Below are 14,635 nucleotides of genomic sequence, written 5' to 3' on the forward strand. Positions count from 1 at the left end.
TTTTCAAAGTAGAATTTTCTAATGAACCTGTGCAGAAGTGCTGTTACACACTTTGGAGCAGATGAAACTTGAGCCCAGATCTTCTGGCTCAGAGGCAGGGACACCCAAACTGCCACGAGTAGTTTCTCGGAATAGTGGTCTAGACCCAATTCTGCCTCATCAATGATCTTCCCACATTCATAAGATCAGATATGGAGATGTTCACCGATGATTATACAATGTTCAGCAGCATTCATCACTCCTCAGATCTTTTAAGCAGTCCATGCTCAAATGTAGCAAGATTTGGACAATATCTGGGCTTGAAAAATGGCAAGTAATGTTCACACCGCACCTTCTCAAGGGTAATTCAGGATGGGCAATTAATACTGGCCCAGCCAATGATGCCCATATCCCATGAATGAATAAAAACAACTTCAAAGTACTAGAACGCTTTGTAGTTGCAGTCCATCTCTTAATTTGGTGCATGTAAAGCTGTGGTATGTGGTGAATGAAATCTATACCAGTGGAGAATCTGCTTTTCAGGCAAAGCCATGGAGACACGGACACTACCTGATTCTCTCTGGAAACAGAGAAGCCTATATATTCCAAAGTATTCATATAAAAACTCAGTCACCCAGCAATGGACAGCTGACTGCAATTTGCTATTGGAATCACTTACTCCAATCCATTGCAAAGATTGACCTCTCAGCCACTGGTAGTACCTTTCTTAACCTGTTCTAAGGTTTCAGATCTGCTGATGAGAGATAGCAAGATTTAGTCAGCACCTCCTTAGTGGACCAGAAATGCTGTACATGCTCAGGTTGAGATTAGAGAATTGCTTGCCAAGCGCTCAAATGTGGCCAATCCTACTCTTCCCTCCTCCCCCCCCCCCCCCCCCCCCCCGCCACACACACACACACACGCACACTCCCCCTTTGAACATCTCATCCTCTGTGTTGCCTCCACTCAATCTTCCTATCACGCAGTGGTCCAAAGGAATGCAAACCATTGCAGCCATATTTAGTTGCAAGTGTTTTGCTTAAAAATCCTTGAAGTTAGGTCAATGTCCATATTAATAGACTTCAGCAACATCAATATTACAAACTACCAAACAATTCAATATACTCAGGTACAGCCTGTAGAAATTTATCAACAAATTTATCAACATCAAAGTAGTTGATGCACACCTTAAATAAACTGGTAGGACATTCATCCAGGCACATTCATCTGCACCTGCTTAAGAGAAGGTGTGAGCTGGAATGTTGAATTTGAAAATGGACATTTGAAAATAGTCTTATCAACATATTATGTTGGCAGATATCACAGTTAACCACTTTTTTTCCACTGTATACACTTCTGGTACAGTCTCCCAGAACCAGTGTGTCCTCGTCAAATGGTGTGCATGCGCAGAGCAGATGCCACTTTAAACCATACATGGTCCCAATGCTGGTGGAAAAAAATATAGGCTCTGTGCAGCCACGCTTTGTAGTCAGGGTGTAGAGAGACTGGCAGAATGGGGAGACAAGTGGCAGGTGGAATTTAATACAGCAACTGTGTGTAAGATGATGCATTTTAGCAGAAGTGATAGGGAGAGTCTGTATAGACAAAACAAAGCATAGCTGTAAGAGTGTGCAGGGACCAAGGTACTTGGGAGTTCATGCGCTTAGATCTGTGAAGGTGGCTGGGCATATTGAATGAGAAGTTAACAAATCTTGGGCTTCAACAAGAATTCTTCACAGAATTGTTACAGTGCAGAAGGATGCCATTTGGCCATCGTACCTCCACTGGTTCTATTATCTACTGCCAAGCCCTTACCTTTCATCCTTATCTCTGCATACCACTTCTATCCAAATATTCAACCAGTGCCCTCTCGAATGCCTCAATTTATCCTGCCTCCATCACAGTTCTAGGTAGTGCATTCCCTATCCTAACTGCTTGCTGTGTGAAAAAGTATTTTCTCACCTGACCCTTATTTCATTTGCACATCATTTTAAATCTATGTCCTCTTATTCTTTTTCTTTTTATGAGCAGGAATAGCTTTTCCTTATCAAGTCTGTCCAGTACACACAATTTTGAAAGCCAGTGACTTGTGATTAATGACTAGTGGTCATTTGAGGAAAGTAGTATTATTAGGTGATGAGATGAAGTGGGAGATTGGAACAAATTGCCTGTTCTAGGGAGAGCTGGCATAGATCTATTGGCTGAATGGCCTTTTTTTTTGCCATTATGATTGAGACATTCCTGGGTAAAATTCCATAGCATTAGGTGGATGCCAGTGTTGATTCTGGACTTGCCTAGGGGTGTGGCCATTTCAATACATAAGTCATCAGTATTACAGCCAGGATGTTTGCAGAGCTCATAAAATGAGTGGGATAAATTTGGAATCTCATCAAAATAATGATATATAATTCAATATAAGCATGGTAAAGGATTATGATAGCACTGAAGAAATGTGAAAATGGCATAAAACCGACAGATCACTTGAGAGCTGATTTAGACACTGGAAATGATGGACACATCTAACTATCATCTGGAGGGGTTTTGTTTCAAAATTGGAAGAGTTGTTCCACAGACAACTGAAGCACCAACTAACAGCCATGTTCAAATCTTTTAGATAATATCCTGGTCATCATAATCCCTGGATAGATGAGATGATGGTGACACAGTAGTGTACAGTCAGCAAGAAGTTACCCTTGGAGTTATCAACATTGATATTAAAACCAGTGAAGTCCCATGGTGTCAAATCAAATATGGACAAGGAAACCTCCTACTGACTACCACATACTGCTGTCCTTCAGCTGATGAATTAGCACTGTTCTTTGTTGAGCAGCGTTTGGAGGAGGCATTGAAGTTGGGAAGGGCAGCAGAGGTACTCTGGATAGAGGTACATCACCAAAAACAATAGCTAGAACAGGGTTGTAGCAGATGGTAGGAAAATTTATTACACCTTGTTCTCTCTAATTTACTTGTCACACGTGCATCTGTCCATGACAGTAAATGCAGAAATGATTACCCCACAGTCCTTGTAATGTACTGCTCCACAGTGTAAAAGCGCTTGGCCTTTTAACGTTGGTTATTCAACATTACCATCAAGCCAAGTTATCAACCATGGTAACAATGAAAAATGCAGGAGGCTATGCTAGCAGCAGCACCAGACATCTCGACAAATGAGGTGTTATCTTGTTGAAACTAGGACTACTTGTATGTCAAACAGCAACATCCATGTCCTTCGATTGTGAGATCGTTTGGTTTTGTTCATTGAAGAATTGAGCAATCTCACAACCAAAGACATGCTGCCAGACCTGCTGAGCTTTTCTAGCAATTTCTGTTTTTTGCATGATGAAGCCTGTGTGCCCCTGCCACATTCAGTCCTGAATTTTTCTGGACAATTAAACTAATTAAGGCTCCAGAAATTTCCCCATCCTCAATGATAGGGAGCCCAGCACATAAGTGCAAAATGCAAGGCATTTGCAACTATCGTCAACCAGAAGTACTGAATAGGTGATCCATTTCAACCTTTTCCTGACTTTCCTAAAATCACAGGTGCCAATCTTTAGACAATTCGTTTCACTCCACACGATAGCAAGAAACCACTGGATACTACAAAAAGAATGAAATCTGACCACTTCCCAGAAATAGTACTGAAAACTTGTACTCCAGAATTAGTTGCATCTCTAGCCAAACTTTTCCAGTGTAATGGCAAGACTACTGGCACATCCCCAGCAACGTGGAAAACTGTACAGATATGTTCTGCATAGAAAAAGCAGGACAGATCCAATCTGGCCAATTACAACTCCATCAGCCTCCTCTCAAACATCAGCAAAGTGATGGACTGATGTTGTAAACAATGATGGTGAGGATCACTTATCTGTTGATGCATTGCTATCTTGGTCCGAACATGGACAAAAAAGTTGAACTCCCGCAATGAGGCAAGTGTGACTGCCCTTGATATCAAGATGATATTTGACACCCTATAGCATCAAGGAGCTTTTTGAAACTTAAGTAAATGGGAATTGCAGATAATCCTGCACTGGTTGGATTCATACCTAGCACACAGGTTATGGTTATTTGAGGCCAACCACCTTAGTCCCAGGATATTTCCACAGGAGCTCCATGGGGGAACTTTTACGCTGAATTATATTCAATTATTTCATCAATGATCCTCCCTCCCTTACAAGGGCAGAAATGGGAATATTTGTAATTGGTTGCACAATGTCCAGCACCATCTGTAACTTCTCAGGTAGTGAAGCGGTCCTTGTACAGCAAGACCCAGATAATATTCAGGTTTAGGCAGACAAGTAGCAAGTGATATTTACGACTCATAAGTGCCAGTCAATGTTCATCTCCAACATGACCATTGCTGACTTCCTGCGTTATCAACATCCTGGTGATTGCCATTAGCCAAAAATTGAAATCGCCCAGCAAAATAAATACTATGGCTACAAAAGCAGATCAGATGCTGGCATTCTGTTGTGAACAACTTACTACCTGACTCCCTAAAGCTTGTCCATCATCCACAAGGCACAAGTCAGGATTGTGAAGGAAATCTCCCCACTTGTCTGGATGAATGCAATGCTCAAAACCTTTAATACCATCCAGAACAGAACAACCTACTTGGCAATCACCCTATCCCCGAGTGTCTCAAACATGCACTGCTTCCAGCACTGATGTACAATGGTGGTAATATACAAGATGCACAGCACCAACTCACCACGGCATCTTTGTCAGTGTCTTCCAAATCTACAATCTCTACCACATGAAAGGATAAGGGCAGAGCAGGTACATGCAGTCACCAAGGAAACCTCCAAGACACAGACTATCCTGATTTGAAACAATATTATCATTCCCTCACTTCCACTGAATAATTAAAATTGTGGAACTCCCTTCAGAACAGCACTGTGAATGCCTCTACAACAGATGGGTTGCAATGGTTTGAGAAAGAAACTGACCACCACTATCTCAAGGGCAATTAGTGAAGGGTAACATGTGACCCTTGCCAGTGATGCTGACACCCCATTAAAGCATAAAACAAATCACCTAGAAAGACAAAATTATCATGATGTCCATGATGGATACCTTTTAATCAATCTGTTGGGCATGTTATGATTTGAGTCTGGAGCAGGTGGGACTTATCCCAGGCATCCTGTGCCAAGAAGCCTATGACTGATATGCATTACATAAATTATGTTTAAATAATAATTGAAAACTTTGTATGCTCAACGAATGCAGTGTAACATTCAACAAAATCAGGTGATTTGGATAAAGCTGTTGAACATAAGTCAAGAGATTATAACGCCATCATTGACCAATGTTGAAATGAGTACCATTTTGCTTAAGTGGTGCAGTCACTAACCGACGAATTGGATAGAAGTTTTCAAGACTCTGAGCATCTGAAAAGTAGCAGTCCCTCTCTGACAGATTTGTGTTACTGAGATGTGATTCCAGCAGAAGAATTGCCCTTTCCAACATCTTGCTTGCACAGTGCTGGTTTTCAATTATATGCCACAATAGTTGCTCCTAAAAAAACACAGGGACTCAAAATATAAAGTGAGAAATAAATTGTAAAAGTAACAGATACAAGAAAATTATTTCAATATGATAAGAAATCAACCTGTTGGGTTAACACTGATAATGGGGAGCTTTGTTGTTGCCTATGCTCATGAGAAAGGAGCAGACGTAATGCCTGTGAATTTCTGTTTGGTGAAATGCCCACCTGTAGCCTCCTGAGAAGTGTGACCAGCAAAGATAGGTCTGGCTGGCAGTGGATAATTAATCACCTATTATCAGCCAGACCATTAACATAAATGGGTAAGCAATTCTACCCAATGTGTAATCAGACCTCTGAATTCATCACTTACCACTATGTCTATTGCTGAACACCACCTCCTCCCCTACTTGCAGTACTGGCATTGGCCATTGCACTGACTGGCGCTGTCAGTGTGCGGAGCTGTTGGCTACTGATTGGCCACAGTTTTATGAGGCAGAATGTATGGATGTCTCTCCCCAAACTATTTAAAAGAGCATTACCTGAAAATTAAAGTGGGATGAATTGGCTAAGAGGGACTGGAAGCAACCCCAAAGTTTACACTGATATCATGAGAATCTAACTCACAGCATGTAAAATCCAGTGCAGTATTTTAATGGGAAGGAAATTGATGATGTGTGTCTACTGTATACCATCCTGCATAGACAGATCATTCATTTTGGGGAAGAATGCAAAATACTGCACATCCTAAAACAAATCCTGAATGCTGGGAAAACTCTGATCTGGTGACATCTGTGGAGAGAGAAACAGTTAATGTTTCCAGTCGAGAATGACTCTTCTTCAGAACTCTAGTAAGAGTCTGAAGAAGAGTCAGACTGGACTCAATGTTAACTCTTTCTTTCTCTAAAGAAGCTGTCAGACCTACTGAGTTTCTGCAGCATTTTCATTCATTTTGGAGATGTGATAAAGTCAAGAGTTAAGTAGTAAAAAGCAGCAGTTCAAAAGGCTGTGGATTTTGATCTGAGAGAAGTAACTGCTGAGGATGGTGACTTCCAGGTTGTGAGAGTTTGAACTCAATCGTAACCATTTACTGGCCTGAATGGGCAGGAACTTGGCTGTGTGGCCTAGAAGTCATACTGCTGCAGCGAGGATTTTTGCTGCAGGGGGCGAATTTTGGGTTGACCTCAAATTTACCTGCCAACAACTGATCCAGAGTTAGAATCGAAAAGTTTTGGGCTGGAATTTAAGGATTAAATTAATGACAGGTGGCAATGAATGAGGTGGGAGGGTGTTGGTTGGAGTCTTCTATACCCTCCCAACATCAGCTCCGTTCACTTCGTGATGGAAAATTCATCGACTACCTTCCCACCCAGCCATTTGAGTTTCTTAAGGGGATAATTAATGTCCATTCTGCTTCATCCTGTTGTTACTGGTGAGTTAGTGTCAAGACCTGTGGTGCTGGAAAAACGCAGCTGTCAGGCAGCATCCGTGGATCTGGAGAGTTAACACTTTGTGCCTTCATTGAACTGGCATTGGAAGGTTTATGTTGGGACTTCCCTAAAAGGGGTGACTTGGAGATCTTCACTTGGCCAGATCTTCACTTGGCCTTATGCCTCCCTTTTAATTTTTTTTTGTAAATTGTGCCAAATTGGTGACAGTGAATTGTACCAAACTAGTGACCATAAGAATCAAGGAAACAAAAATACAAAAGACTAGATAGCTTAAAATGGTGTCTTGCAAGTGCACTTATTATCAATCAACATTAGGTGATGAAACATAGCAAGTATTGGCAAAAGAAAAGAATGTGATCTAATTAACAATAGCAGTGATTCATCGAGTTCATGTAGGCAGATAGTAGATCACATAGATCACCCACTGATCCCACATTCAGCTGCTACTATGAAAGAACTTCTCCAAACTAATTAACAACTACTTTGTTGCTTTTCACTATTCAAAGTAATAAATTTTATTTGCGTGTTTTTAAAATAAATGTGGCAGAAACAGAACTATTTGATACTCCTATTAGAAATGTGATTACTACAGGTGGGTACATTTACTTTAAATGGTTTACTATTTGTTACAAAATCATTACAATCTTTTGAGAAACTAACATCAGTATTCATCAAACAAAGTCAACTGGAGTATAAACCTTGCTTATTACCCAAGGTGGTTGTGTGTTTTCATGATGATTTGTGATGTGCAACTGGGGGCCAAACTGGTTATGTCGTTCTGTGAGTGGCAGGGTCGAAGGCCTTGTTTTCTCATGTGACCTTAGTTGCAGCTTTGCCTATCAGTGTTGTCTGTTTTGGACCACGCCTGTTTTGCAGACCCTCTTTGAGAATCACAGGAGACAAGATTGTCACTGAATTTTGAATCAGCTGCAGTTTGTGGGGAAGAGAGAGGTCAGGAAAGGAGGAATTTAAGAAGTCAATCCACAAATAAATGGTGAAGTGGACTCAGATGTTCAGCAAAAGACGGTGATTTGCTGAAAAGGGTGTTTGTTAAGCCTGAAGAGTATTTAACTGCCATTTAAAAAAAAATCTGCAAGAAGTTAAAGATTACTATTTTAATTACATATTTTAAAGATAAAATTCAACGTAATGTGAAAAATCTGAGTTGTTTAACCAACCTTGTGGGTTTTCATTGGCATGCCACAATGTTTAGCATTCAAATGCTTGTGGTGAGCTCTTACACTGATAATTTGGAGATCTGTTTCCTCCTGACATAAAGACTATTATTGATGGCCTGTGGTTGCTGGCTTTATTGAACAAAGCTTGACTGAATTTTGTGTCTGTAAATGTTTACATACCTTCCAGTTAAACACTTGTCTTCGATGAACTTTAAGTAATTGTTTGATAGTGGAAAGAAATAACTGGAATGGTGACATCCATAATTACTTAGGTGGCTATTCTGGCAACTGGAGGCTTGAGCAAAGTGCTTTATTATTCAAGAAGATTCCGAAGTCATCTTTAGTTAAATGCTTATCTTCGATTTTGAACATAAAAATCATATGCAGAGTATAAAGATAAAATGTCAGAAGCAATAATATTACTAAAATCCTCTCCTATTAAACTAATACATATAAAATATAGTTGCTGACAAAATTGCAGAAACCCATTTTGATGAACATACCAGCTTTAAATAGGAAGATAAATATCCAATGCTTCAGCACAGGCAGCAGCAGTAGCTGCACCAGTCATTAAAGCAGACTGCACCATTTCTCAGCACGTCGTGAGGTGTAGCTTAAGCTGGAAGGATTTTCCCCATCTTCCCCCCTCATTTCCATTAATATGGGTCCTGCCTGCTTTAGTCGGGGGACAGAGCCAGTCCCAGGGTCCCAGAAGGCCCTGCTCTAACATTATGTGCTCAATGATATGTTCGTAGTCTGTTTGCTTTTTACCTATTGCAGCTCAGAAGAGAGCAGGTCTCAAACTTGCTTCACATTCTTAGGGAAGATGTGGCTGTGGAACTGAATTGCATTTTGAATTACGGGCACGGCAAGATTTTTTTTGGAGAGGTGACCTTTCCAGGTGGATTGCTGTTCTTGATTCCTTCCTCTTTGCACTGTCCTTGGTAACAAGTCATTCAAATTTGTGGTTGAGGGGGACTTGAATTCTTAAACGGGGTTTTGGCATTTCCCTTCTGGTATGGCTCACGCTGCAGCTCACCTTAAAAAAGCCCGGGACCTTGATCACGAAGAGAAAGAGAAGGAAAAAGAAAAAGAGAGGAAGAGGCAATCGAGGAGAAGCAGTGAACGGTTAAGCCGTAAACGTAAGGTATGCCACCTTACCAAAAAATATAGTACTACTGTTTTAAGACACTTGCTATACGTGACTCTACTTAGCAATGATTATAGATTCGCTGCATTGTGGTACCTTGCCAGCCCTGTCAGAATACCACTAAATTTATAAACCTGTTCTCAATCAAGGATCTATCAATAGGCTTTCTACTGTAGGATACACAACCAGATTTAATTAACTCGATTAAAAACCCTCCCTTTACTGTTGATGTGATGCAGACTGCAGCAGTGATTTGTTTTCATATGTGCTTGTGATGCGTGCTTATTTCTGCATTTGAAAATGTGTATGTGTGTGTGATTCCTCCATCACCAGCATATACAGAGATAGGACCTAGCAATGCCTTTTTGCAGCAAACAGAACCTGCAATAAACTGTCCAGCTGCTGGTGCTATGCTGAGAGATTGCCTCTATACATTGCAGTTTGCACAATGTGGTAGCAGACGTTTAAAAAAATGGATTATTTTAACCATTTGTTTGGTGATGTCTAAACTAATTACATCTCTTAACAAGTGGATTTGTTGTTGTTGATTCCAGCCACTGGCATCATTTAAGCAGAGCTGTACTGAACCATCCAGAAGTGTCTGAGGTGCTGCAGTTTCATAAGGCAGTGCGAAGGCTTTTCTGCAGTAGGGATCAAACACTGTTTTAGGAATACCTATTGGGCTTTGCTGTAATTGGAAATCTTGAATGGTTTATTTTTCTAATATTCAAAGACAGCAGGATTTAGGATTATGTTAATTTGGTTGCTGTGAAAAATGTCATGGATTTTGGGCAATGTTATAAACAGGCAAAAGCAGGCTGCTTGGAGTTGCTTGGATTTTCTGCAGTACCTCTTTCAATCAAAGTGAATGTTTATTGATAGTCATTTTTAAACTAAAGTAAATGCATTTTAATGTAGAGCTGATTAAGAAGGTTCTCGATACTTTACATGTCACATTGGGTAATGCCAAAGTTTTTTTTTAAATTAAAAAGTTATTTGAATTTATTTTTATAATGAATTCAAAATGATGCCTGGTTAAGCATTACATTCTCTGCGCTCAGAATAATGTTTTGTTTAATTTGCAAAATATTGACTGATTCAGTCCAATCAACAGGTTATAAATTTATTTTTGTATATTAGATTGTACAAGAAGCTGAACGTGAGTTTGGTGCATCTATTGGTCCTTCCAGTACTTGTGTTTGTTGCCAAATAGCGCCACTGTATGAAAAGCAATCAGTGCCTACCAGTAAGGGAAGTAATTCTAAAGGAGACGTTGTCTAAAACTGTAAAAAATTCTATACTAAAGATTGCTGGAGGATCCTCTAGAATTAAGGTGAGTTCTGCATTCTATTCCAAGCAAAGGTCAAACGACCTGACATCAGAAAGAGTTTTCTTTTGGATTTGGGGGAGGTCGGGATACTTTGTCACAATAGGCCTTAGAGAAAAGTTACAATGTCAATCGACATTAATTCTAGTAGGTATAAACCTCTCCAGTTTCGATTCATAAAACCAGAGAGGAACTTGGTGCAGCACTTGTTTAGACTATCCCTTCAAGTTTTAGCTCAGGCCTCTGGGTGGCTCTTTTGCCCATCAGATCAGTGGGGCACTTCCAGGGGAAATCCCAGGGTTCCCCCCAAAAAGTTGCCTTTTTAAGGAATCTAGAGGTCTCAGCAGAAATTAGAGTTCCATTCAAACTGGTCAAAAAAAACTTCAAAATTTAAGAAGGAAAAGTATGATTGTTTTCCCAATAAAAACTTGTTTACTTCATTAGGAGCTGAAGATTTGCCTGATCATCCAATTTCTGACAATATATTACAGATTCAGAAACATTTCCTTTATGGTATAATTATTTATGAATTAAATGTACTTGAAGGAGAAATATTGAAATTTCAATCATTTCAAATCTAGTGTTTCCTTTGAAAATACTTAGTATTATCCAGAATGGTTTCAAGATCAGTGTGCTTTTATTAATCATTACTGTTTAGAAGATTGTCAAGGTCAGGAACAATTCCAATGCAGGATGTTTTATTCAATTGTTTTATAATAGTTCATTATTTTGATAGTTCTGTTGTATGTGTGGTTGGTCAACCTGTCCATGAGATTAACAAATTAATTTAAGTCAATGATGATACATTTCCCATGTAAGAGAGATACCCTCTTGTGTTTGATGCTTGTTAAATGGTTAGATATTGCTTATTGAAAGAGTCCACAGTGCCCAAGAGTGTAAGTGAATATATAATGACCTATTGGTGCACTCGGGTCCCTCATCTAGTAACTGTTTGAACTTGAATGTTTACTTCTATTAAAGAGTGGTGATATTTCTGGATCCCAGAATCTGTAGTGGTTGGTGTGTGTCTGAATTCATAGAGCTGTGATAATAGGTGTCTGTCCAAACCCAATATGGTTGAGTGCATTTTCTTTCCTATTGGAATTTGAGATCTAAATGTTGGTTTTAACTTGTAGTTTCCCGAAAAGAGAAATGTCTCCCATAATTTTGTGTCCTGAAGTGTTTTATACTCTGGTAACAGTGGACTGAATTTTATGGTCCCTACTAATGTATTTGAAGCAAGGAGACTTTTTTTAATATAGCAGGTGGCCTTCGGACCCAGTCCAACATTATGGTGAATTAGGAGGCCGTCTTCCTCAGGTATGTTGAGGTCTGAAATCACTTTGTATAGTCTATTCTGTCATTAATAATCATATTACAAGCTTTTCAGTTATGCTTTCCATTGTAATGAAACCACTTTCCAATTGTAGTTTATACTTTTTGTAATCAACTTCTTTGGACACGTATTACACAATTTCAGGCAGGAGAGACTTCAACCTGAAACTTCTGGCCCAGAAGTAGGGGCACTACCTCTTCATAAAATCTAACAGAATCTATCTCAATGTTTTGTACCTCCAATGAGAGCTATACATTTGTATAGCTCAAACATTCCATTGATAAAGGCTTTATTTTTAACAATGGGATTAAAATCTATTGACTCCATTAGTTAGCTGCCTCAGGTAATTTGTGAAGGCAGTCCTGGTGGTTTTGCAAAATAAGCTATAAAAGGTCAGCACTTTGAAGTAAAATCCGACAAAAAGAAATTATCTTTTGGCTGTAAAATTATAAGGAAGCAAAATAGAAGCATGTTGCGGAACTACAAATCTTCTCCTTTTTTGTGTAAATCATCAAACTGCATTTAACACTTAAAGGATTGCTAGGAACCTTTTGAAATCTACTTTTGTCTAATATTGAGAATGTCTTCCTTCTCTACCAGAGTTTCAGTGGAGGGAAAGAATATTTTTATTGACCGTTTGTTAGTTAATAGCAATAGATTAAATTCAAATCAGTAAATATTTTTCTGATGGCCTCAACATTTGTAGAACAGGTGCATTGCATGAACTTGTAAAATATCTGAAAACAATTTATCATAATTTATAGTTGATCTCCTGAAAATGAAATAGGCATGTAAGAAATATTGTTGAAGACTTGTTAACCATATTAACGTGAGGAATAGGGTTTGTGGATCCTTTTACATGGAAACCATTTGTGTTTTCCTTAAGTTAGAAATAATTCAAAGCAAGTGAATTATATCTAAATCTATGTATAAGCAGAGATGCTATTGTCCAAGGAATTTATTTCCTTCATATAAAATTACAGATTAATTATTTTAATGAACCATCTTTTCAAAGTTGTCAGAACCTGCCAAATTGTTAAACAATGTTCCTTTGACAATTTTTGCCTGAAAAACAAAACATATCCTTGAGTAATGGTGGGTCACAATTGAAGTAGGGAGTTGCTCTCTAAAGGAAATAAGGAAATTTTCTCACCATTATATTTGACCTGACCACATACTATTTTTTTCACACGAAACTCAGTTGGTCACTGGCTGAAACGCCACACCCCCACCCTCCCATTTAACTTTGGAGAGGTGCAGATCCATATGCAGAGCATGAGAAGCTTGTGCACTCTTGGTTTTGGACATTTTGAGTGGATGTTTACTAAGGTATTCTTGCCTGCTGATTGGAGAGAAATGGTGAGAGACCCACATTGCCTCTTTTTGTCAAACCACAAGCAAATCAGACATGGTAAGGCCACAGCAATCCTCCGCCTGGAATCAAGTCCCAGTGAGTAGGACAGGGTCAGCAACACTACAGGGGATATGGTGGTTTTTGCAGGAAAAATACTTCCTAGAATTTTAGGACTGCAGTGTGAACCAGGCCACAGATAAGTCATGTGGAGGGAGATGGTTCACAAGATGAAAGCTGGGATTGGGAGGTGTTGGTGGGAGAGAGGGGGGAGGCAGATAGATAGTAAGGGTTAGCCCTTAGACAACTATTTCTTCCCACTGTTGAGTTGCTCAATCTGGCACTGATGGGGAACCCAACTCCATCACCCTTGGGGATGACAAACCGGCCACAGGTCTCCCGTGATGTTATAAACCTCTATAAGATCACCCCTCAGCCTCTGAATCTCCAGGGAAAATAGCCCCAGTCTATTTGCCCTTTCCCAGTATCTCAAACTTTTCAACCATAGCAACATCCTTGTAAATCTTTTCTGAACCTTTTCAAGTTTCACAACATCTTTCCTAAAGCAGGGAGACAGAATTGAATGCAATATTCCAAAAGTGGCCTTACTAATGTCCTGAACAGCTGCAACATGATCTCCCAATTCCTATACTCAGTGCACTGACCAATAAAAACAAGTGTACCAAATGTCTTTTTCATGATCCTGTCTACCTGCTACTCCACACTCAAGGAACTATGAACCTGAACTCTAAGGTCTCTTTGTTCAGCAACATGCCACAGAAGCTTAACATTAAGTGTATAAGTCCTGCTTTGATTTGCCTTTCCAAGCTGCAGCACGTCACATTTATCTCAATTAAACTCTCATCAGCCACTTTGTCGCTTTGTGGGCGGCACGGTGGCACAGTGGTTAACACTGCTGCCTCACAGCGCCAGAGACCCGGGTTCAATTCCCGCCTCAGGCAACTGACTGTGTGGAGTTTGCACATTCTCCCTGTGTCTGCGTGGGTTTCCTCCGGGTGCTCCGGTTTCCTCCCACAGTCCAAAGATGTGCAGGTCAGGTGAATTGGCCATGCTAAATTGCCCGTAGTGTTAGGTAAGGGGTAAAGGTAGGGGTATGGGTGGATTGCGCTTCGGCGGGGCGGTGTGGACTTGTTGGGCTGAAGGGCCTGTTTCCACACTGTAAGTAACCTAATCTAATCTAATCTAATCTACTCCTCGGCTCATCACTCCATCTAATCAAGATCCCATTGTACTTTGAGGTAACCACCTTAGTTGTCCACTATACCACCAATTTTGGTGTCAGCTGCAAACTTACTAACAATACCTCCTATCTTCACATCCAAATCGCTTCTGTAAATGACAAAAAGTCATGGACCCA

At 39.9% G+C, this 14,635-nt stretch overlaps 1 protein-coding gene across 31 annotated transcripts in view; it reads left to right on the forward strand.

The window, feature by feature from the left end:
* The window catches only part of ank2b (ankyrin 2b, neuronal), an 877,032-nt gene that overhangs the window by 457,753 nt on the left and 404,644 nt on the right, over positions 1–14,635 (forward strand). For 2 of the 31 annotated variants that reach the window (XM_087982920.1, XM_043697240.2), the window contains exon 1: positions 8,855–9,240. The exons of 28 other annotated variants lie outside the window; for them this stretch is intronic. In XM_087982920.1, coding sequence (XP_087839046.1) covers positions 9,112–9,240 — 129 coding nt within the window. In that variant the 5' untranslated portion in view covers positions 8,855–9,111. Of the gene's footprint in view, positions 1–8,854; positions 9,241–14,635 lie in introns of those variants that run through there. One more of the 31 variants, XM_087983659.1, reaches the window with a different exon arrangement.

Source organism: Chiloscyllium plagiosum, unplaced genomic scaffold, assembly GCF_037043375.1.
Source record: "Chiloscyllium plagiosum isolate Xiang-an unplaced genomic scaffold, Cpla_swu_hap1 HiC_scaffold_1, whole genome shotgun sequence".
NCBI lineage: Eukaryota > Metazoa > Chordata > Chondrichthyes > Orectolobiformes > Hemiscylliidae > Chiloscyllium > Chiloscyllium plagiosum.